The sequence below is a fragment of the Neofelis nebulosa genome, chromosome 2 (assembly GCF_028018385.1).
Source record: "Neofelis nebulosa isolate mNeoNeb1 chromosome 2, mNeoNeb1.pri, whole genome shotgun sequence".
NCBI classification, from domain to species: domain Eukaryota; kingdom Metazoa; phylum Chordata; class Mammalia; order Carnivora; family Felidae; genus Neofelis; species Neofelis nebulosa.
In genome coordinates this window covers 82,682,855-82,706,073 of record NC_080783.1, presented here as the reverse complement: position 1 = coordinate 82,706,073, position 23,219 = coordinate 82,682,855, and the positions used below count along the sequence as shown (strand labels likewise).

The following is a 23,219-nucleotide window of genomic DNA, read 5'->3' as shown; positions in this document are numbered from 1 at the left end:
CTTAGGGGACAGCGGTATCTTTAAACAGTTTCTTGAATATTGCATAAGTGTATGAATAATTCCCTACAAACAATGTACGCTCCTCATATATTTCTCGATCCAGTAGAGTACTAAAATTCTGAAACAAAATAAACCAAACATTTACCTCTGGATATGTATGATCTTGTCAAATCAGAAATAAACAGTGATGTGTATCTTATTTATATTTAGTTTTGGAAAGCACCATCATTGCTTTCTGTGTCAAGGTCATTGAATCCTTTATAAATAATATAGTTCATCATGGAGTACCTTACAGCCTTACAGGCAATTTAAATGGGGGAAAAAAAATCACAGAAGAGTATTAGTTCAGCAAAATTACCAGAAAATTATCCAAGCATAAAAAATTTTAAAAGATAAATTTAGGCAGTGTTATCTAAATTTTTGTAAAAATGTAATTGATTTAAATTAATTTGATCTATTTTTTTGGTATATCTGTGGTGGGGGAGTGGGTGTTTAAATGACTGTATACTTCAATGTATATTGGAGTTGGTATGGTGGAGAGAGGTTGAGTGCTTTGGAGTCATATCTGAGTTTCAATGCTGGCTATGCTACTTAAATTCACTGAGTCCCATGTGTAAAACAACAAAAATAATACTAGTTTGCAGTATTACCATATTAAATGATAGAACAGTACCTTTCCTGTAATAAACACACAAGAAATGTTTTTATTACCCCTTATTCTTTATTTAACTAAAAATAAAAACTGAGGTTTAAAAAATAGTTTTAACTTAACTTTGAGGAACTAAGACCAAGGGGGTAGGTCTTCATGTTGGTGTCTTGCTTTATTTCACTGTGAATCCCCTTTCTGTTGCTTTGCATCATTCCCTTCTGAGATCTTTCACTACACCGACTTGTGTCTAATACGAGTTTATGTTACAAGAGAGCTTCCTTCCTATTACCAAAGGAGGTTATTTAAATATCTGTGGAATTAGCTATAGATTACATAAATTAATGTGTGAAATATCTTTCCTATGCTCTTCATGTGAGTAAATACAAAATGAAGCCTCTTTTCTAACATGAAATGTGAAAATGTATCCAGGCACCTTTCCTTTCCTTTCCTTTCCTTTCCTTTCCTTTCCTTTCCTTTCCTTTCCTTTCCTTTCCTTTCCTTTCCTTTCCTTTCCTTTCCTTTCCTTTTTTATTTCAACAAGACACTTTCCTTCATGGCTCCTGTGAAGTGCTGTTAGAACAAAATTGTCTCCTTTTCTAGCATCCAAGAAATTGGGTGTCCCCCATGAAGTTGTGTGTATTTGCATCCTTTAGGACAAAATACAAAATTGTGAAGAGGAAAGTGTCTTCGTTATATGTTTTCCTCACTGAATAGTTAGAAATGCCTGTTTTCAAACTTGAGAGAGGAAACCCTTTGTTACCCATTACTGTGTGCTCAATTTGAAGGGGTCAAAGAAAAATTACTTAATAATGATATTCATGACTCAGGAAGATTTCAAGAGAAAAGTTAATAATCATTTCCTTGCTCCTTAGTATTTATTGTCTTACCCATGAGGCGTTTTGACAACTTCTTGAATTTTTATATAAAAGTAGCATAGGGGCGGTGGGGCTAAGAGATGGCTGAGAAGACTTGCCTTGAAGCTGTGTTTACACAGCAAGCAACACTGTTTTTACTTAAGTTGGTTTTTTTTTTAAGATTGACAAAAAATAACAATGTTTTTCTAAAGGTCTTTTTATTCACAAGTTACATACAAGTTTTCTTATTTAGTAACTTTTTCTTGGTGGGGGGTGGCTTCAAGAACCGTGACAGCGATTACTGGGGGCAAATGGCAAAGCCTGCACCTCCCCACCCCCACCAACACCCCAGCCACCATTGGTGGCCGCACTGTGAAGAAGTAGCAAGCTTCACACAGGCTGACAGGGATGAAGCAAGAAGGGAGAGGACACGCCCACAAGGTGTAGCCACACCTTTTCCCACAGCAGTAAGGACTAAGGTGGCCCACCTCCCACTCAAATTGTGGCCTCTGCAGAACCCAACATGTCCTAAGTAATAATAGCCGCTCTGTGCTTGGCTGTGTTCAACATTACTTGCTGCATTTTAATCATCACAGCCATAGTAGCAGGAAGGTAGGTATCGTTGCCTTCATTTTAAAGAGGAGGAAACTGAGCTCAGAACATTTGAGTGTTTTATTCACGCTAGAAACCGAGGAGGTCAGATTCAAACTTCCGTCTGCCAGCTCCAAAGGCCGCCCCCATGGCTCCTGTTCCCCTTCTGCTGGAATAACAGATTTGCAGTAGCTGGGCCGCCCCCCTTCACTCACCACCGCTCTGTCCCCCTTCTCCTGGAGTACAGATTTGCAGTAGCTGGGTATCAGGCAGTAGGGGAAGCAAACCATCTCTGATTTATATGATTTTGTGAATTGAAGGTTATTTAAATTCCCGATTTTGTTCTTAAAACATTCTTTACAAACTGTTGACAATTGGAAAGCCAACCAATCTTTCATTTCCATTGATGTTACAGCCTGGAGCCACACAATCAGCCCCAGCTTGAGCAAGGACAGGACACCTGACAGGGCAGTGAAAGTTAAGCTTCCCTCCCCACAGCAGGAAAGTAAAAAACGGTGTTAACAATTGCGGGTCTGGGTAATATGGTTTGGTCTTCATGCCTTCACTCAGGTGGAGCCCGAGAAGTTGAAGACACTAACAGAAGGTTTAGAAGCCTACAGCCGAGCCCGGAAAAGGAACAGAAAGTAAGCACCAATTTTACTTTATTTTATTTATTTTTTTGCCATTTCTTTCTCAAGTATATAATTTACTGGGTTTTATTCATAGGGACAAGAAAATCTCACTAATTTTGTCCATCTTAGGGCCTCCCTAAGTGTAGTTTAATGGTTATCGCCCAAGAGGATCATTATAGACAAGCCAAATTAGTTAGCTATTACAGAAAATATTTTCTTTTCTTAACAATTTGTACTGTGTGTGGGATGTCCCTCTTCATCATCTCTTTCCTCACTCCCTCCATATCCATCCCTCTCGTTTACTGGGAAAGAAACACTCTCAATGTTTGCCAATTAAGTAGTTTCTAAAAGTATAGCAAGGGGTGCCTGGCTGGCTCAGTCAGAGAGCATGCAACTCTTGATCTCACGGTCATGAGTTCAAACCCCACACCGGGTGTAGAGATTACTAATAAATAAATAAATACATACAAACATACATAAATATATTTTTAATTTTTAAAAATTTAAAAAATTAAAAAATAAAAGTATAGTAAAAGTCGTCCCTTCAGGGGCGCCTGGGTGGCTCAGTCAATTAAGCGGCCAACTTCGGCTCAGATCATGATCTCGCGGTCCGTGAGTTCTAGCCCCGCGTCGGGCTCTGTGCTGACAGCTCAGAGCCTGGAGCCTGCTGCAGATTCTGTGTCTCCCTCTCTGACCCTCCCCAGTTCATGCTCTGTCTCTCCCTGTCTCAAAAATAAATAAACGTTAAAAAAAAAATTAAAAAAAAAAAAGTCTGTCCCTTCAGGAGGAGGGCTGAGGAGATATCCCCAATTTTACACAAGTAAGTAATTTCATCCAATTAACTATTAGTCAAAGTGATGGTAAATAATTCTTTTTTCTTGGGGCAGGAGTAATAGGTTTTCTTTGGAATTATAACAAGAAGTTGTACTTTGGGATGTTATTATTCAAATATTTCTAGTATGTTCTGGGTAAATGTTGTAAGGACAAGTAGATAATGTTTGAAACACAGTTTCCCTGTCATACAATGTAGTTTTATGTATCATAATTATTATTTCATCTTAAGGTAGAGAACTACAAATGTGCTTCTGTACATGCACATGAAAAGTTATTTTAAAAATACATATAATGGGGGCGCCTGGGTGGCTCAGTCCGTTGAGCCTCCTACTTTGCCTCAAGTCATGATCTCATGGTTTGTGAGTTCGAGCCCTGCATGGGGCTCACTGCTGTCAGTGTCCAGAGCCTGCTTTGGATCCTCTGTCCCCCTCTCTCTCTGCCCCTCCACTGCTCATTCTCTCTCTCTCTTTCAGAAATAAACATTTAAAAATATATACATATAATTGACATACCTGCTCAATTACTACAATTTTCACATTATCGAACATCTAAGAATTATGAGATCAGAATGATTAATAGTGTGTCTTATGTACATAATGATATCAATAGTATCTATTAAAGAGCACTCTTTCTTTTAGTGGTATCTTTAATAATTCTTGCCAGAGGTAAAAATTTTAAAATTCAACAACTCTTGGGGAGACTCTTCATCTCAATAGAAAGTCTCACAAAAAGATGGCATCCACAATAAGCAAACTCCCCCTTTTGTCCAGGAGTTCTTTGGAAGGTAGTGAGGGTTGTGGTGATGATCAAGTGAATAGCCAGGTTTGCTGTAGATCTGATAAGGAATACAGTGAGGCAAGTCCCCTCTGCTCTGACTGAAGTACTACTTGCTATGCAGAGCTTTGTAGTAGGATAAGGCCCATAGAATTAATACAAGGTCTGGAGAAAAGGAGGGAAATTGCAAATTACCTAAATCACAAACTTGCAATGGGCTACTTGCTATGGAGTATTCAATAGTACTTGTTTATTTGACGTAAAAGATCTCTCAAATCTTTCCTCTAGTGAGATATGCCATTAGCTGAATTATGTGCAAAATATCCAATTGACTGATAACACAGAAATGAAATAACTCCTTAAAATATTTAAATATACTGCCCTGAGGGGCGCCTGGGTGGCTCAGTGGGTTAAGCTTCCCGACTTCGGCTCAGATCATGATCTCGTGGTTTGTCAGTTCGCGCCCCACATTGGGCTCTGTGCTGACAGCTCGGAGCCTGGAGCCTGCTTCGGATTCTGTCTCCCTCTTTCTCTGCCCCTCCCCCACTCACACTCTGATTCTCTCAAAAAATAAATAAGCATTAAAATTTTTTTAATATATATTTATAAATATACTGCCTTGAAATGAATTTCATTTTCCCCATAAATTTGGTGTTAATCAATTTTGAAAGGTAATGAGGAATAAATAGCAATTTTAAATTGTTTTTCTTCAAAGCTAGTTTACAAGTTGTGGTGAATTTGCATGGGTCCTAAGTGGCATTATCTACATAAACTCATGAAACCATAAACTTAGAATATGGATTGGAGAGGTAAAAGAAGAAAATCTAAGGCAAACTTTAGTAAAAACAGCTTTATTTATTATGCTATTGTCTATTCAGACCAACTTGCCTTATAAATGCCCATTAGAATACTTTACATTTTGCATATAGTATTTAAACTCGATTATTTTATTCTCCCAATCACAAGATGGGCCAGAATAACTATGCCTATTTATGAATGAAGACACTTTAACCCAAATAACCTTAATAATTAGTTGAAGGTCACATAAGTGATGAATGGTGTATTGAACCCAATCATGTGTTTATTCATTTACTTAATCATTTAGTTATTGCCCTAGTTAAGGAGACTAATTGAGCAAAAACCTGTGTTGGGCCCAGTGCTACAGCCCCTGGAGCTCATGTTTAGCAAAGGAGGGAGATCCAGAAGCCATTAAAATGTTAAAATTGCAATGACAGCAATATGTATAGTGTATTTGGGGATCATAGAAAGTGGCATTAAACTCAGGTAAAGGAAGACTTTCTAGAGGAAATATCTGAGCCAGGTCTGGCACAATACATATGTATTAGCCAGACAAAGAAAACAAAGACCAAGATGGGGTGGGGTGGGATGATGTTTAGATGAGATGAGCAGTTGGATTTGGGGGGACTATAAAGCCTCAGACAGGAAATTGTAAAAGACGCGGCCAAAGGTATAAGCAGCAATCAGATCATGAAAAGGTTAGTAAGGGCCAGTGGGATCCTTTATCTTATTGGAAGTGCCTGATGGGACAGCTAGATGGATTTTCACTTTAGATATGTCTGTACGGAGGATAAATTTTAGGGGAGCCATATTGGAAACAGGGACATTGTTTAGGATGCCATGGCAGCAGTCAAGGGAGAATGAGGGCTCAAACCAGAACAGGAGTGATGAGAATGGAGGAGAAGGAATGTGGTCAAGAAATATTTAGGAGGGAAAATTCACAAAACATCATGGTGATTGGTTGGCATATGGAGAGCAAGCAATCAAGGACAACTTTCAGGGTTTCAGCTGGGGTGACCTGGTGGGTGGTGGAGACACTGAAATGGCATTTAGTACAGGGGGGCTGTTGAGTGCATGTGGGGTGCCTGTGGACTATGTTGAACCCATGTCTGACAATGGAAAGAAGTGATATTTGACTACGTAAAAATGGCTGTGATCACACAGAGATCCTTTGGCCAATTTGAACAGTGGGTTAAGGATTGAACCTCTTGGGCATTTGAATGTTTACTAGAGATAATGAAGCAGATGGGAATAATCAAAAAGGAGGAAGAGAATAGGGGATCAGGGGAGCAGGGTGTTAGAAACCAAAGGCTAAAAGCTTCCAGAATGATAAACAGAAGTCCAGTAAGACAAGAACTGAAAAATCTCCATGAAACTGGGCAATTTGGAGGCTATTGGCAACCTTGGGGAAAACCATTTCCAATAAAGTGGCAGGTGTAAAAACAAAGTGGCCATGGGTTGAAGAGTAAATGAGAAGGGAGTAGAGAGAGTTGATATAAATTAGTTTGGTCTTCTTTCTACCCGTAATATAAAATTTTCCTGAAAAATAACTGGAAGAATTTTTAAATGGCAATGATGTGACTGCTTTTTGTAGACAAAGGAAAAGGAGGGAGAAAGTGAGTGAAAAAGGAAGGTGGCATTTGAATAAGATGATTTAGAGACTGGTTTTGGGCCTGAGTTCATATCCTATTTCCATCACTTCATAGCTGTGTGCCCTTGCATATGTTGCTTAACCTCTCTGAGCCTAAATTCTTCATTTCTAAAATGGGCATAGAGGGGCACCTGGGTGGCTCAGTCGATTGAACATCCAACTTCGGCTCAGATCATGATCACACAGTTCATGGGTTCAAGCCCTGCATCAGGCTCTGTGCTGACAGCTCAGAGCAGAGCCTAGAGCCTGCTTCAGATTCTGTCTCCCTCTCTCTCTGCCCCTCCCCTGCTCACACAGTGCCTCTCTCTCTCAAAAATAAATAAACATTAAAATTTTTTTAATAAAATGGACATATTAATATCTACCTCTTAGCATTGTTATAATATAGATCATATAAACACAGTACTTGGCACATGGTAAGTATTGAGTAAACAGCTATTTTTATTATAAAGATACAGGTGAAGCAAATGAAATTATGAGATATTTTTGCCAGTGGAAACATTCTACCACCATATTAGATGTTTAGAATTCTATGTAATCATTTTAATTTTTAATATTCTACAACCAAACTGTATAATAAATATCTTTAAACATATATGCTTATTACAGCCTAATCACAGAAGAAATATTAACATATTTATTGAAAACATTACTCAGGGTCATTTTATACTTGAAAGAGGAAATAGCTTCATTAAAGAAAAAAATTTCATAGCTTTTAGATTTGCTATGATTTCCATTGAAATAAGGATCAAATCTTCTACCTATACTTACACATAAATTTAAAATCTGGTAACCTGATTTTTGTGGAGTTCAAAAGTGATAAAGTGATAAAATACATCCTATTTCCACTTTAAGATCAAGAAATTATAGTTATGTAAATTCCTTAAATTCTTCATACTTTCTCTGCAGATTAAGTTTCAGAATCTACGATTCTTGATGTCTAGGTCTTACCCAAATTTGTTCCATTCTACATGAAGCAAGTTGCTTAAATTCTAAACTGACAGTGTAGAGCGACATGTGGTTCCTCATTTCCCTCATTTCTTATACCATTCACAGATGTGTACCTGCCTTTTTCCTTGATTAGTGAAGATAAGGATAATGTGTGACAATATAGGCAGTGAAAAATGGAAGTGGCAATTATCTCCATTAATAACTAGAAATGTCATTATATGAACATCTATTGCTTAATCAAGTAGGTTTTAGAGTGTCCATTAGTAAAAATGTTTATTATTAAATGTCAGCAGGAAATAGAAAATAGTGGATGAAACTCCACAGGGAGGCCCTCTGTACTGGAAGACTGAATTTTGACTAATTATTCATTTCATAAACTCATGGAAATTTTTCTTCCTCTTTTAAGTGCATTCTTCCCTGACCTGACCAGTTAGTGTAAAAATTAGTCTGCAGCTTTAACACCTGGGAGAGTCTCCCTTTACCTCTTGAACCTCATGATGCATTCAAGTAATTTCATGCCCCACCTCTCTGTATTTATTCTCTCTTCCACAAGTAGTCAATTCTCCCTCTGTTAACTACTTAAGTTTGTTAAAGGAAAAATAAATTTAGCTTAAGTTAATATAAACTCTTTATAAACGTTTTAAATATCTTGTTGAAGAAAGAGATCACAAAGTCCTAAATTCTCTCTTTTTTTAAAGTTTATTCATTTATTTTAAGAGAGAGAGAGAGAGACAGGGTGTGTGTGTGCGCACGCACAAGTGGAGAAAGGGCAGAAAGAGAGGGAGAAAGAGAGAATCGCAAGCAGGCTCGATGCTCAGTGCAGTGCCCAATGCAGGGCTTGATTCCATGAACTGTGAGATCATGACCTGAGCCAAAATCAGGAGTCAGATGCTTAACTGACTGAGCCACCCAGGCGACCCCTAAATTCTATCTTTTTGTTCAGCAAGTAATGTTGAATTATTTTTGTACCCTAATGGTGATGTTATTGCAACTTTTCATAGGGAAACTTTTTTCATGACTCTTTGAATTTATTACTTTTAAAAACTGTAGTTAAATATCCATGTTCTTCATTGACAAATTAGAATCGGTTTCACCAGTTCTCCCTATAAAGTCATAAAGTATAGCATAGAAACAGTTGTCATATGCTGATTTCATAGGCTTGCTGTAAAGATTAAATGAGATAATGTATGTAAAGATTTAACACAACTCTTGGCAAATAGACAATTTTCAATAAATAGTAACAATTCTTGTTATTAAGGTAAAAGTGAAAGAACCAAAATTCTCTAATGGTTTTCTATTGAAATGTTTTACCTTCATTTTAGACATTTAGAATTTTAGGTAGTCAAATATAAACACATAAGATATTATAATAAAAATCCATAACAAATATCCTTTGAAATGTATATTCATACTTTTAAGTACAAAAGAAATAGGACAAATCTATGTAACATGTTACACAAGGTGTAATAGTGTTAGGCAACTAGGCAATGTATGATACTGTCAAGACCTTTGCCAAACAGCCCACAAATGGAATCCCAATCCAACCCCAGCCAAGCTTACATGACCCCATGGAATCCTGGCATTTGATTTCCACCCCCCCCCCCCCCGCCCAGTCACCCAGAATCAGGCTTGGCAAACTCCTCACTGGGAAAGCAACTCAGACCAACTCCTTGAGATGCCCATGGTCCCTTAAAATTGGAATAGGTAGGTAAATAAAAGACAGTGTATGAATAGATTATATCAACTTAAACAGTGCCCGAAAACAGTGATAAGGGAGAAGGAGACAAGTTGCAGAAGGGCATGTATACCATACCACCCTTGATGGACACCTTTGTGTGTATATTAAACACACACACACACACACACACACACATAAAAGACAGCACTACGTACCATTCATGGATATATCGTATAAAGTATAAAAACATACTATAAAGAAACACAACATAGTTGCCTTTGGGGAGAAGAGGAGGAGAGAATGAGACTAGGAATTGGTAACAAATGGGAATTTCAGCTTTTTTTTTAATAAAAAAGAAAGGAAATAATAATTTATTATCAGTTTATTTTCAGAAGTGGATTTGTTAGAGGTTAACTTATTCTATGCACTTTTCTGCATTGTTTATATTTCTAAAAATAAATAGGAAGAATGTGAAAGCTAGAGGCTAGCCTACAGGCTGGCAAAAGGTAAGGGGTTGCTGTTGTATTGCCCACATAATTTAGTTAAAACCAATACATTAATCTTTTTTTCCAGTTAAACTGATTCAAGTTCATATATGTATATCCCAGAATATACAGACGTCGTGTTAGCTTTGGACAGATTTTTTATTTAGGAAGTATGTGGAACATCCGTGATATGCCCAGCAGTATACTCCTCAGGGTATACGCAGAAACTAAATGTACGAATTGTCTAGTCCCTGCGTATGAGGGTAAAACCTGGTGGGGGCTGTGGTAAACCAAAAGGCCTCATGTAAAGGCATTCCACTAAAGTTCAAATATGTTTTTAAACACGACGTGAGCCAAACTAAATGGAACTATGAGCCAAATTCTTCCCCAACTGCAAATTTCCAATCTCCGTGTACGTGCCGAGGTGAGACTTAACTCTTGGAAAACCATGCTGACAGCCTGCAGCTTTATCTCTGCAGCTTTTCTAGTAATTGTTGTGACAAGATAAATGAAATGAATCAGCTTAGTACTCAGAATAATTGGTAACTATTTATATGCATAAAAAAGAATAAAGTAAGTTAGTTAGAATAGACAAAGGGTACATAATTACAGAGGTAGATGGTGTGGATTTGCCTGGTTTTAAGTAGTTCGTTGCACAGCTTCCTATAGTTTGAATATACTGTTTTGTGTTATTCAGGCTGCACATGTGTGTAATGCTAGGCCGAGTAGAGAGAAAAAGTCAGATGAGCGATAGACACTCTGAGACAGCCATTCTTTATCTGTTCAAATAGTTAAGTCACTTTGGTTTTGCAGAAAAGGTGGTGGGCCCAGGAGGGAGCCTTAGGTGTGATAGATTGTTAAACTGTTTCCCACCCAGAATTTGTGCAGGCACCAGGATTTCAGCCTTCACTTGCTCAACTCAGAAGCCGGGATACGGCAGTGAGGGCAGAGGGAGCTCCCTAGTGGCCAGAGTCTGCAGTTCAGCCCCTCCGCCCTCCCCCTGGCCACGCAGCCTGGCTGCCTGAGAAAGAGACAGGCTAGAACAGGCAGTGCAGGGCAGGCTGGAATCCTGGACGACAGGCTGCGTCTGTGGGAAAAGAGACCCACGGCCCAGTTTTCTTGCAAAATCATCCGACTGTGGAAGAAGCATGTGGAAAGGGAAAGAATCCATTGTCCCCTATCATGTGCTCCGTTTTTTCGTAATTCTGCGACTTTATTATTAGTATTAAGTGGTGAGAATCCAGGGATGTTTGTCATCTGACTTTTTCAAATGTAAATATAAATTGACTTTCTAGGGTGGAATTGGTGCTTCTGTTTTCTGATTAGGGGATTAAATTGAGACTTTGTTTCCTTAATTTGTTAATCTGGTGTGTTGTTTTCATTAATTCCAGAAGTGGAAAGCTAAATAACCATTTAGAAGCTGCTATTCATGAGGCCATGAGTGAACTGGACAAAATGTCTGGGACTGTAAGTTAATTTATTTTTCCATTATACTATGTTTCTTTGAAAATAAATTATATTACACTTTTTGGTAAAGCGTCTTCAATATTGACAAGCAACTCACGTAGCAATACTAAATTACTAGGCTCCAAAAAAGACTGATATCAGAAAAGATTCAAAGTAATTTAAGAAAAAATAACCTAGTAGTATTAGCTGTGTCTTTTTTCTGAGATAACTTTTGTTTTTCCCACATAACATTCCTTCTAAACGTAAGCAGCAAAAAATAAAGTTCAAACCACAGCTTTATGCATTTAACTCTCTGCACAGCAGTAGCCATTACTGTTGCCTAAATATTCAATAATACAAATTTCTCTTTGTCCATAGAACCAAAAAAAAGGGGGAGAGGGATATTGAACAATAGGGTCAAGATCAAGAGTGTATCGACCTCTCATTTCCTTTCTATTGTTACCTAAAAAGTAAAATATTTGGCACAAAGTCCTATTGTTAAATTACTGAACATAGTAACCTCTGGTTTTCAAGAAGTTGTGTCTGTTCTTTCTTTACATTTTTACTTAACTGTTCACATAATAGTATCGAATGTGAGAAGTTTCATCATTGTTCTCTAACTCAAACATCGGTGAGTGTAAACACTCAAAATATAATTTTGGTAATTTCTTTTAAAAAATGTGAATTATCCAAGGCTATTCAGCAATGAAAGCTAATTTACTTTCACTCAACACTTTGTGTTAAAGTCACCTGGACCCCAACAACCCATTCAGTGGCTACTTATTGACAGATATAAGTTATAGACTCATAGAATGTTGGGGTTGGTATGGGCTTTAGAGATGTTGTGATCTAACCCATCGTTTTGCAGATGGATGAATTAAGGCCCTGAGAAGTTAAACTTCTTGACAGAATGTAGGAAAGTTCAGAAGCAGGGATCATGAAGTCCAACACCTTCCAAGGCCAGGCAAATACACTAAGTAAAGCAGGTCAGGTGTGAGAAAAAACAGCAATTCAAGTGGATTGAAAAATGCCAACTAGAGGTCAGGGAGGCTACCTTAGAGGCTCAGCACAATAGAGACTGTTGCTTACTTCGGTCTGGTGCCGGTTGGGGAAGGGCTTTCCACACACAGTCATTCAGAGGCCCAGGTTCTTCTTTCTGTTTCTAGTGTCCCCCATTCCTCAGGGCCTCCGAGTGCTCCTTCATATCATTTGCATGCAGCCCAGCAGGTGAGAGAAGTGTGTATGCACAGGGGTGCCAGGATAGGCTCCTCACTTCTGCTGTTTTCCACTGGACTGACCCCCTCATCTGGCTTTCTTAAGGCAAATGGACTAGGAAATGCATTCTACAATGTGCCCATTCAGGAAGAAGAGAAAATGGGTTCAGTGAGCCTCTTGCTGGTCTTTGCTGCAGGACATTTGGCCTTTGTGGCCAGCAGGCAGTGAGGAGTGATGGGATTGGGGCAACCTGGAGCCCATGCTCTCTCCAGAAGGAACTCCTTCTTCCATACTCCAGCAGGTCCAAACCTATGGGAAATTATGCCAGAATTGCCAGCTCCTCCAATTTTTCATAAGGTGCTAAGTCTAGAAGTGAAATTCCAACTTTTTTCATGTTGACAACTGTCTTTGTAAACAGTGAAACATCATATAGCTGTTAAACAAAATACCTTTTCAGGCCATATTTGGTTCACAGATTACCAAGACTTGTTTGCAGCCTTGGATAAAGGCTTCTTTCCTCAATTATAACAAGTTTTCAGTTATCATTCTTCGCCAGAAACTAGTGGTTTTTAAAAAATGTATATGGACAGGTTAGGAGGAAGAGGCAGTGTGACAAACTTATAAATGTTACTTTTAAAATTTAAGTTCTTAAAACAGCTTTTTGCATTTGCCTTCGAATAGCATTGGCCTTCGTTGTTATCTTAACATTATTTTAAAACAATTAAGCCAACTTGTAGTGGATCTTGAGAGCTGATTGGGAACATCTCCTAATTATGAATTCTGTGACATTATGTTGGTAACTTTGAAATTGGCTGTGGTACAAGTACGTACACCATGGAAATTGGCATATCCTACACTCGGCTTGTGTCCCTCCACAGGGTACTGGTTGTTAAACATTAGCTACACCACGGCCTTGGGACCATCCTGCCTTTCCTGGGTCTAGGCTTGCCCTCTCCTGTCAGTAACCACATACATTGCGGGGCACCTGATCACCTCCCTAGCACCTGTTCTCTGCCCCTCCAAACCATACCTGCTGTCCGATACCTGGTAACCATACTCTGCCATGCTCCATGCCTGCTCAATCTGATACACAGCCCTAACTGCTACAGTTTCTGCATTTAGTATACAGAGATGAGTTCATCAGTTACATTTTCCAGACTATACAAGCTCAGATCTGCCAACAGATGGTAGTGATCTTCTATTTTTCACTCTGATTGTTCTCTTAAATAAACTTCCATGGGCTGAGCTGAGTGCATATTCTTACCATCTCTGACCCTTCTTAGTAGTTGTAAAATAAGTCGGGTGATGAAGTAAAGAAGAAAACATGTTTGGTATGTATTTTTCTGCTTTTCTAGACTCTGCTGAAGTTGGCGATCTAGGGATCCCTAACAAAAAGGGCTTTATTTTTGTCTTAAATGCACAGCAGAGGTAGCAACTGCACACGTCATTTCCCACACGTGATGTTCTCTGGTTCCTCCCTTGCGTTCCAGTGTTACAGGTTTGCTCTGCTTATCTGTTCCTAGGACTCCTCATTCCCTGTAGTGACTATGGACACACTAAGATCTGAGATCTTGGTAAAAATTTTAAATGGCTCAGGAGATCAGTGATTGGAAATGAAAGGTGGAATCTCTTTCCTCCCCTGTTTCTTTGTCAGAAATCGAATGGTGCTTGTACTTTCAACCTTTGTTGTTATTTTTTCCCCACCTCTTTATTTCCAGGTTCACCAAATCCCACAGGGAGACAGACAAATGAGACCCCCCAAACCCAAGAGGAGGAAGATCTCCAGATAACAGGGACTACTCCACCAATGCGCAGTGTTTATTAAAGGAACGTGCACAGATATTATCTCTATATAGGTATTGATATAGCCACTGTTATATCAGTATTTATACTATGGCAGATAGCTACCACCACCACAGGGTGCTAAAAGAAACAGTGATATGATATTTTTTTTTGATGAGGAAGGATAATGAATGCTGGAAAACCAATCAAAATCCCTGAATGATGAGAGTAATAAATGGTCAAGAGATTACTGAGAAACTTTTTCTATAATACTAAAATTGTGATTATAAGAAATGTCCACATGTTTCTGAAGAATTTTCAATGTTGTATATAGAAAATGCAGAATTTCATGGCGATATCAGAAATGTAAATATTGTACAATATTGTCATGTACAAGCGTACCTAATGCACACTTTATCTTTTATTGTACAAAGAAATAGTGTACAAAATTCTTTGGTTTCTATGGAGTACACCTACCAGAGACTACCAGTGTAAAGTGATAAATAAAAATACAACCTAAATGCTTTTCTATGATAATGTAAAAGATGCTGTTTTTGTATTTAACAGCAGAGAAAAGGCATGACAATGTATTACCTGAATTATGACATACATTGCACACCACCGAGTGTCCATTTCTATTGTCTGTTTGGAATGAACCTTATCCGGAAGCACTGGACCCGATTTCGGGTGCCTAGGAAATCAAAACCTTGCAGATTCCTAATGGGATGAGGGCTCACAGGTCTAAATTAAGAATTCAGAAACTGCAACCATTTGTTGCATATTTTTTTTACCTAAGTTTTAAAGTAGAATAGGTTTTATAAAAAAAAAAAATCTTAGATGGAATATTTTACTCAGTCATTTCTGTAGTTAATGTTTGATAGCCACCTCTTGACTCAGATAGCTTAGGCCGCACCACCATGGATGCTCAGAGTTGAATTTTTTTGGCAAACAATACCGGACAAGATAAAACTCTGTTTCCACACCTGGAGGCAAAAGCCCCCCTTCAAAACCATTATCAGAGGTAAGGTTGATTATAAGTCAGTTTTCTTGTAGTGGCAAAAAAAAAAAAAAAAAAAAAAATACCAATCATCACAGCAAGTGTCATAGCCATTCATCAGTATTACTCAAACCAGAAGTGAAGGTGGCTTACAAAATTATTAGCAATGGTAATTTTTTATCAGTATTATGTAACATATCAGATTTATTTTATTTAAAGAATTATTTATACCATTAACAGATTCTTATATATATTAATGTGGCTGAAATGTGCAGGTTAAATCTATTAACCAAATTATTTATATTATATTAAGTAAGAAAAAAAATGTGAAACAAATGTAGAGAGAAAATACTACATTACAAGTATACAAACCTAAAACTGTGAGCCATTGTAAAGTACAAGGTTATTAATAAGAAATGTAGCACAACATGATTTTCCGTCTTTTTTCACGATTTTTGTGGTGGTGGTATAACCCTGTCTCCCACGCACTTGAGAGAAGTTTCAGGCCTCCAGCCTGACTTCAGCTGATGGATTGTCAAAAGAAGGGATCCATTATCCCTTTATTCTTAGAATCACCAGCCCCCACCCCTAAACCCATGAACCCCTAGAGAGCGCTCGCTGCCTTGTCCCCTAGCCTGGGGCTCACTCAACAGCTTCATGCTCCAGTTACCAGGAGCCCTTCAATAGCAGGCTCTGGACCCCCAGATGCCCACCACCTCCACTATCCCTCCTCTCTCATCCACCCCGCATACTCCTCACTCCCATGATGTAGCAGAGTTCCAGTAACTCAGGAAAAAGGAGACCAAGGTCATTCTTCCAGTTGGTTTCTTGGGGCCACAGCACAGAGCACTCCACCAGGGCTCACTTTTGATAGCAACAGCTCTTAGTTCTTCCCCCCAGGGTCTCCTGGGTCTCCTGTGTCTCACTGTACTTTCACTCCCACCCTCACCCCTACCCCCATGCCTGATGGAATACAACTGGCACCCAGGCTTCATGGCCTGGAGGCAGGAAACCTTCCTTGTAGGGGTAGGTCCATTTTGTCTTTCATGTAACAGTGGGATTGCCTGCCGGTCCTTCGCGCAGTCGCCCTAAGTAATCTTTTGTGTAGTTCAGTTGACACATCTTTGCGTGTTTGCTATGTTTAAACCATAAATGTCCTTTGTTGTCCCCCCACCGATCTGCTTTTCTACTGTTCTGTCTACATGGTTGTTTTTATTCCCAGATAGATGCATATGCGTGTTTGTGCATGGCGTGTGTCTGCGTATATGTGGGTGTGGATGTGTGTGTTGATACGTAGAAGTTTTTTTAGCCTTTCCTGTCTTTAGAACGAGTTTGTGTCCACCTGGCCTTCTTTTAGATATTTTAAGCTAATTAGATGTGTGGTTCCCCACCAATGTATACTTTACATCTGTAGACCATGTAAAGTATGTTTGTGCCCATGATTTCACTGGTTGCTTATGGCTTTGATGTGGCTGCTAGGTGTTGTTGTTCCAGTCCACATGGGGTTTTCCCCCCTCTCTTTTACAGTTATATGGTTTCGTGTAAGCAGTTAATGTAAATATTGTTAGCATTACAGGTCATGCAGTGCTGTAACATTTTTTTAAATGTTGCACCTACTTTACAATTAAAAACTTGGTCACTCATACTTGAATTTTGCCCATAGAGCCATTTCTTTCTCTTTGTATTGAAGCCAATTCATTTTTTAAAAATGAAGGCTAGCCTTTATACATTAGTAAATTTTTTATTTCCTAAAGTAAACTTTTTTCTCCCCCCAACAAATCTGACAATTGAAACAATGAAAATTTTTTTTGCTCCTTTAAAGAACATAATACCCCTCTTGGAAAAGAAAATCTCATTTTATTTTGTGTCCCTTAACAGTCTTAGGAAGCACAACAAGAATAAACTACATCTTTAAGTAGTTTTTAAAGATTATTTCAAGCGAATGAAAATTAACTGAGCAGCTCTTGTTTGATTTGTCTCATTTGTAGCATTAAAAGTAATCAGGGTTTTTATTTATTTAAAGGAATATTTTTGGTTTGTAGTTTTCAGTCTCCTTGTGAATGTAAATGCTTTAATAGCATTCATCCCTTGTGATATCATGGGCCACTTTTACTCTTGTAGTTGGACCCTGACTTTGAGTTATTGGCAATGTCTCTTTTTCAAGTAAACCCCACCTTCATTTTTGAACATAACACTGCAGAATTGTGGGAACAGCAGAGAGCTGCTATTTTGCTTTCTGTAAGTTTTATGAAGATTCCCAACTGACTTATTCCATGAGGTAATTCTTTTTTCATTTCAGACCAGGGTAACACATTGTGATTAACTCCGGTAATCTTCTCTGCAGTTTGCAATGTTCCCTTGTAAGTCACAAGTGGTTTTGCATTGAGATTTTAAAATCTAAGATGCTTCAGATGTTGGTGACATTACTCTTTCTGAAAAGGAAGCCAATATTCTAGACCTTACCGAAAATATGATACCTTGTTTACTTTCCCCATTGATGCCCAAATGGTGTTTAATACAAGTCTCAAGACTTTTCAATGTAGCCTATAAAATGAGCTGTGCGTTACTTGATTCATTTGGGGGCTATGAAAAAAATAATATCAACAGCCAGAACTGTAATATTGAATTAATTTATCTTTTCTTTCATTCACTCTATCACATTTGCATTAGCCAAAGAGATAAGAACATTAGTAATTCATACGTGTAAACAACCCAGAAGTGAATTTTAAATCCGTGAGCCAAAAAGCAATAAACAACTCAAGCATGGGAAATCCTGCTAACAGTGGGGGGTCTGATACAGAAAAAATATATAAAAAGCATTATCTTCAAATATGAAAGATTAATTTGTATCTACTGTAAATATGTAATATCAGCCTTATCTGCTTTTATACACACTGTGTGTGTACCTCAGCGACCTTTTATAAACCGGAAAGATGGTTGATTTAATAATTTGTTATGTAAATACAAAGTTGTCTATAAATTGGAAAATTTGATGCCAGATGGCTTCACAATATACAAATGTGTTTTGTAATATCATGCCTTTATGGATTAAGTATAAATACACTGGATTGTCTGTGTAGAAGAGTAGCAATTTACATTTCACCTGCATTTCAAGTGGATATTTTTGTCCAAGTGGTTATCTTCTTAGGACAAGAAAATGACCTGAACATTTTCAATGTGGAAAACAAATATGGTTTTGAAATCACCAAAACTCCTTTTCACACTCAAGTGTCTGTTCAATTCCATACTAAATGCCTTTTATTATATTTCTATAGGAGAGTCCTTGATCTGGGATTGGGACCTACCTAGGAAACCTCCCCAAACTGAATTATTCTGCTTTAGGAACAGGCTGTGCATCTTAATTTCTAAATCATAGGCAAGGGAAGAACCACAGCCTTCTTACCATTTTTTAACTTGTTCTTTTCTGCTTTGTTTCCACACATCTTGGAAAGCACTACACAGATAAACAGGGCCTAGTTCTCATGCACCAATGTGTCTACAAAGGGACGCCTCAATGCAGGGCTTCCCAACCCTGGCACTACTGGCATTTTGGGTGAGATCATTCTTTGTCCTGGGGCCTGTCCTGTGCATTGTAGGATGTTTGGCAGCTGCCCGTGCCTCTACCGACTAGATGCCAGTACCATCCCTTCCAAATTGTGACAATCAAAAATGATGCTAGACGTTGCCAAATGTCTCCTGGGGTGGGGGTGGGGAATGGAGAGTGGGCGTAGGGGACAAAGTGAGACTTGAAAACCACTGTCTTAACAGAATCAGTTAGGGGACATATGTCTGTGTGAAATATTGGCATGTTCTGCCTGCTGTAATCAACAGGAAACTGATTCCTAGATCAAAATCCAAAACAAAATCCATGCCAAAGTAGTGCTTCTCAATCCATCAATAAGGAAGTGAATATATTAGCTTCAGCCTCATGTTGAGCACATTTGGCGTTTGTGATCATAAGACCCAAGACAATCATGTTTTGAGAACTCCCATGTTGGGCTTAGGAGAGTTATCTAAATACCATGATTCAGTTTACAAGAAGGCTAATAGCCCGCTTTGGATGTGTGTATGGAGCTTCAGGTAATAGAAGGCTGATAGTGTAGCTGCCTGCCTTGGGTCAAGATGAGGAATTTGGCTAAGGAGACCATGCCATGTATACATTTTAACAGCTCTCTATAGCAGTCTGGTTCAAGTATCAGTAGTTTTTGTGCGATCCTCCTCTTAGTTCTGATGGAAGCAGTTCCGTAGATCTTGCAGATATCACTGATACATTTATTCATTTGATAAATATTCTTGGGTTCCTCTCTATGCCATACCCAGTAGGCAGCAGTAGGCATACAATAGTGAATAAGACAGACCCCATTCTTTGCCCCCACAGAGCAACCCAAGGAGATGGCCAGTGGAACACGTAAGTACAATAAAGGGTGATAAGGGCTGGTCTGGGAAGCACATGGCAGGCCCCTGACCTAGGTTAGTGAGGATGAGGGAAAGATGAATAGGAATGGGGCAAAGAAGACGTGTGTGGCCTGGAGGAGGGTAAAGGAGTGTGTTGGGGCACAGAGAATGGCACGCTTAAGGCTGGAGGCTGGCGGAAGTGTGAGAGAACAGCTGAGGAGTAGCGTGCATGAGGCAGTCGAAAAGAGAAGTGGGGTGAAGCCCTAAGGGGGATCTGGACAAGTATTCCCCAGACTGCACTTTAGCATGGCGGTGGTGGGGAGTACTGCAGGGTTTTAAGGTGGGGCGTGATATGATCAAGGTCTGTGTTTTAGAAAGACTATTCCAACAGCTGTGGGAAGAACAGGCATTTGGAGTGAGACGACACTGAGGAGCATAGATCTCGTCTGGAGTACAGCATTTTCGAAAAACACTTAATCCTCAAAAAGCGAAAAACATCCTGGGCCCACCATAACTCTTCATGCCACATTTGTTGAGCAAAGCCCCGTCCCAGTCTTGAGGTAGCATCAATCCCTTATTTCCTTCACACAAATTAGTGCTGTGCTGGCAGACCAATAATGTTTCTATTTTGATGATCAGAGGCCACAGAAGTTTAGAACCCCAAAGCATTACCGTGTTAAGAAATGTTAGAAAGTGAGGCCTGCTAACCAGAATGCACAGGTAAGTGTAGGTCAGGTACAGACCTTCGGCATGCCTACTTCCTCCCACACAGCTCCACCGGGAAACAGGAAGCTGCAGAAGAGCTCACGAGACGCCAGAGGTGCCAGGTAAGCACCAAGGGTTGTCAAAGCCCAGGAAAGCAGGACTACAGGGCGTCAGGGACCCAGGACAACGCCATCTGGCTACAGGGGCATCTACCCCACAGCAGGGGAGACCGCAGGGGTCTTTCATCATCCATCCCAGGTCATTATTAGGTACATGCCCTTCAAAGTATCCCCAACCACTATTATCACCTCCTACATTCAATGAACATTGAACATAAGGGCTTTAAAAGCTAATTATCGGTAAAAAAAAAAAAAAAAGCTATAACAACAACAACAGAGGCAGTGCAATGACAGGCATTCAATCCTATGATCCAGAGGCCAGCAAATAGGCCTTCCCTCTATAACAGGTCCTGTATACAGGAAACGGACCCTTGACAGGGAGGCAGCCCATTATAAAGTTGATAAACTGGGTCCCGGAGACAGATCATCTCCAGTCAAATCTAGACTGTGCCAGTAACAGTTGTTTAACTTTGGGCAAGTTATTTAACCTATCTATGCTTAGATTCACCTGTAAAAGGAGAACACTTCCCTCATGGGGTTAAGGATTGAATGAGATAATGCAGATAAAGTTCTTAGCGCCTGTCACGTAACAGGTCCTCAGAGAACGTGTATTGTTAAGCTGCAGTATGAAAGATTTAGATCAGGAAAGGGAGCTTCCTGCCAGTGAAGTGTCACAGGTAAGGAGGAGTTGTGTCTCTCCAGAAAGGCTTTAAAGGTAGGAAAGTGCTATTTACCTGTCCAAGGCAGTTCTGGCCCAAGCAAACTGCATCATGGAAGCCTTTTCTGGCTCTCCTATCCAGCCCTGAGCTTCTGGATCTTCTACCTATGGTGTTTCTTAGATTAATTCTACTTCCCATAATGCCACATGCAGAAATGAATCAATAAAATGGTTCTAATAAACTAGGCGGGAAAATGACTTCTCTAAGAAGATAACTACATTCACTGACTGTGGCAACCATGGTAGAAACAGAACTTCTAGCTTTCAGCCTCAGAGTGAAGTCAGAACGAGTTCTTTGAGTAAGTAGCTCAAGGTATGAGAAGTTTAAACAATTTCAAATCAGTCAGATCAGGACTACAGAGCTTAGTACAGAGAAGAGTATATTTGACTTAAGAGACTGAAATTTGGGGTCCCAGTTCTTACCGCTGACTGACTCCATGATTTAGGACAAATCACTAAAAAGATCCTGGGTCTAGACTCCTAGGATGCGAAACCAGTTATTCAGTGGCTGTGTGACTTCAGGCAAATTACCTTCTTGGTGCCTTAGTTTCATCATCTGAAAACTAAGGGATAATAGAATCATCAATGTGCTAGAGGATTAAATAAATCAATCTATGTGAAGCACTTAGAAGAGTGTCAGGCATAGAGTAAATGCTATGCAAGTCTAGATGTTGTCATTATTATTACTTCTAATAGTAGGGGCTGAGCCTCAGTTCCTTCATCCACAGATGGAAATGACATAGCTTTTATTTGTCTTAAAGAAAGATCCAGTCTTCTGTGGGATGATCACTTTAGAGGATCCTACTGTTTACATTTAACCATTTATTTCTTTTCCCTGATTTAAACAAGGATGCTCTTGAGAGGAGTAAGACTGTGAACCAAGCAAGAATCAGGAATTTCCTAAAAAAAAAATTGAGACTTATGGAGGGTGGGAGGAAAGTGTTCATAACTCTCCTAGGGTTAGCTATACTCAGAGGACTAATATGAAAATGAGAAGAGATAATACACTGAGACATGCTTTCAAAAAGGGAGAGGAAAGAACAAATAATCTGAAGTGATAGTATCTTCAAGTGTCATTAAGAATTATTATTTATTTTTAAATTGGAAGTTTATGTCTAAATACTGAACCTAGACTTTTTAGACTGAATTCTTAGTCACATCTTGCTGAAAGAGGGGGCAAAATTTGTTAAACACTGATGGAGGGAGTCGATTTTAGCTGAGCACTTAGGTCCCAGGGGCAGAGCCTCTTTGGGGTTTCCCGTCTGTTCAGTATCCTGGGCTGCTGTAGAACAACACACGTGGGAAAGCATCTGGGGGACTAGTCGCCAGGAGATTTGGTCCCTGGACTGTGACTGAATCCTCCCCAGAACATAGTTTTTCCTGCCAAGTTAATCTTAAGCAGCTTTTGTGGTCAGAGAACATATCCTTAGGAAATCTTCTGTGACCTTTTACAGGCTCTATCCCCCTTTCCCAATCAAATAGAGATCATCTAGGATCAATAAGTTCCTTCAAATTTCAAAACAAGCATGGAGGTCAGGGGCCTGTGATTTCAGGCTGAGTCTCACTCTTCTGGTTTAGTTGGCAAAGAATGGGGAAGCAGACACTCACAGGAGCTGGAAAAGAAAGCGTTTAAGAATTGGCGCGAAGTGCACTGGCTTGCTATGGATAAGCTGCCTGTCTGAGCAAGAGTCACCAAAGGCGAGAGAGACCCTTCCCTCCCTTTTCTGATTGTTTTCCAGCTCTTCCCAAATGTCCAAGGCGATCGTGGAGCAGGTGGGGCATCCTGGGAGGAGAGAAAGTGTGTGCATTGTGATTCTGTGCTTCACAAGGCAATCAGGTCAGCCAAAAGAGATCAGACCATGCTGACTGCCATCATGAGGAGGCATAGCTCTCTGAGTGAAGAACAAAATCAACAAGAGGTGTGGTTTCTCCCTCAAAGAATGGA

The 23,219-nt window shown here is 39.4% G+C and overlaps 1 protein-coding gene across 7 annotated transcripts in view; it reads left to right on the top strand.

The window, feature by feature from the left end:
* MBD5 (methyl-CpG binding domain protein 5) overlaps positions 1 to 16,988 on the top strand; it is a 445,040-nt gene extending 428,052 nt beyond the window's left edge. For all 7 annotated transcript variants that reach the window (XM_058715348.1, XM_058715350.1, XM_058715346.1 and 4 more), the window contains 3 exons: positions 2,665 to 2,738; positions 11,289 to 11,364; positions 14,277 to 16,988. In XM_058715348.1, the coding sequence (XP_058571331.1) occupies positions 2,665 to 2,738; positions 11,289 to 11,364; positions 14,277 to 14,348 (222 nt within the window). In that variant the 3' untranslated portion in view covers positions 14,349 to 16,988. The remainder of the gene's footprint in view (positions 1 to 2,664; positions 2,739 to 11,288; positions 11,365 to 14,276) is intronic.
* Positions 16,989 to 23,219: the final 6,231 nt, after the last annotated feature.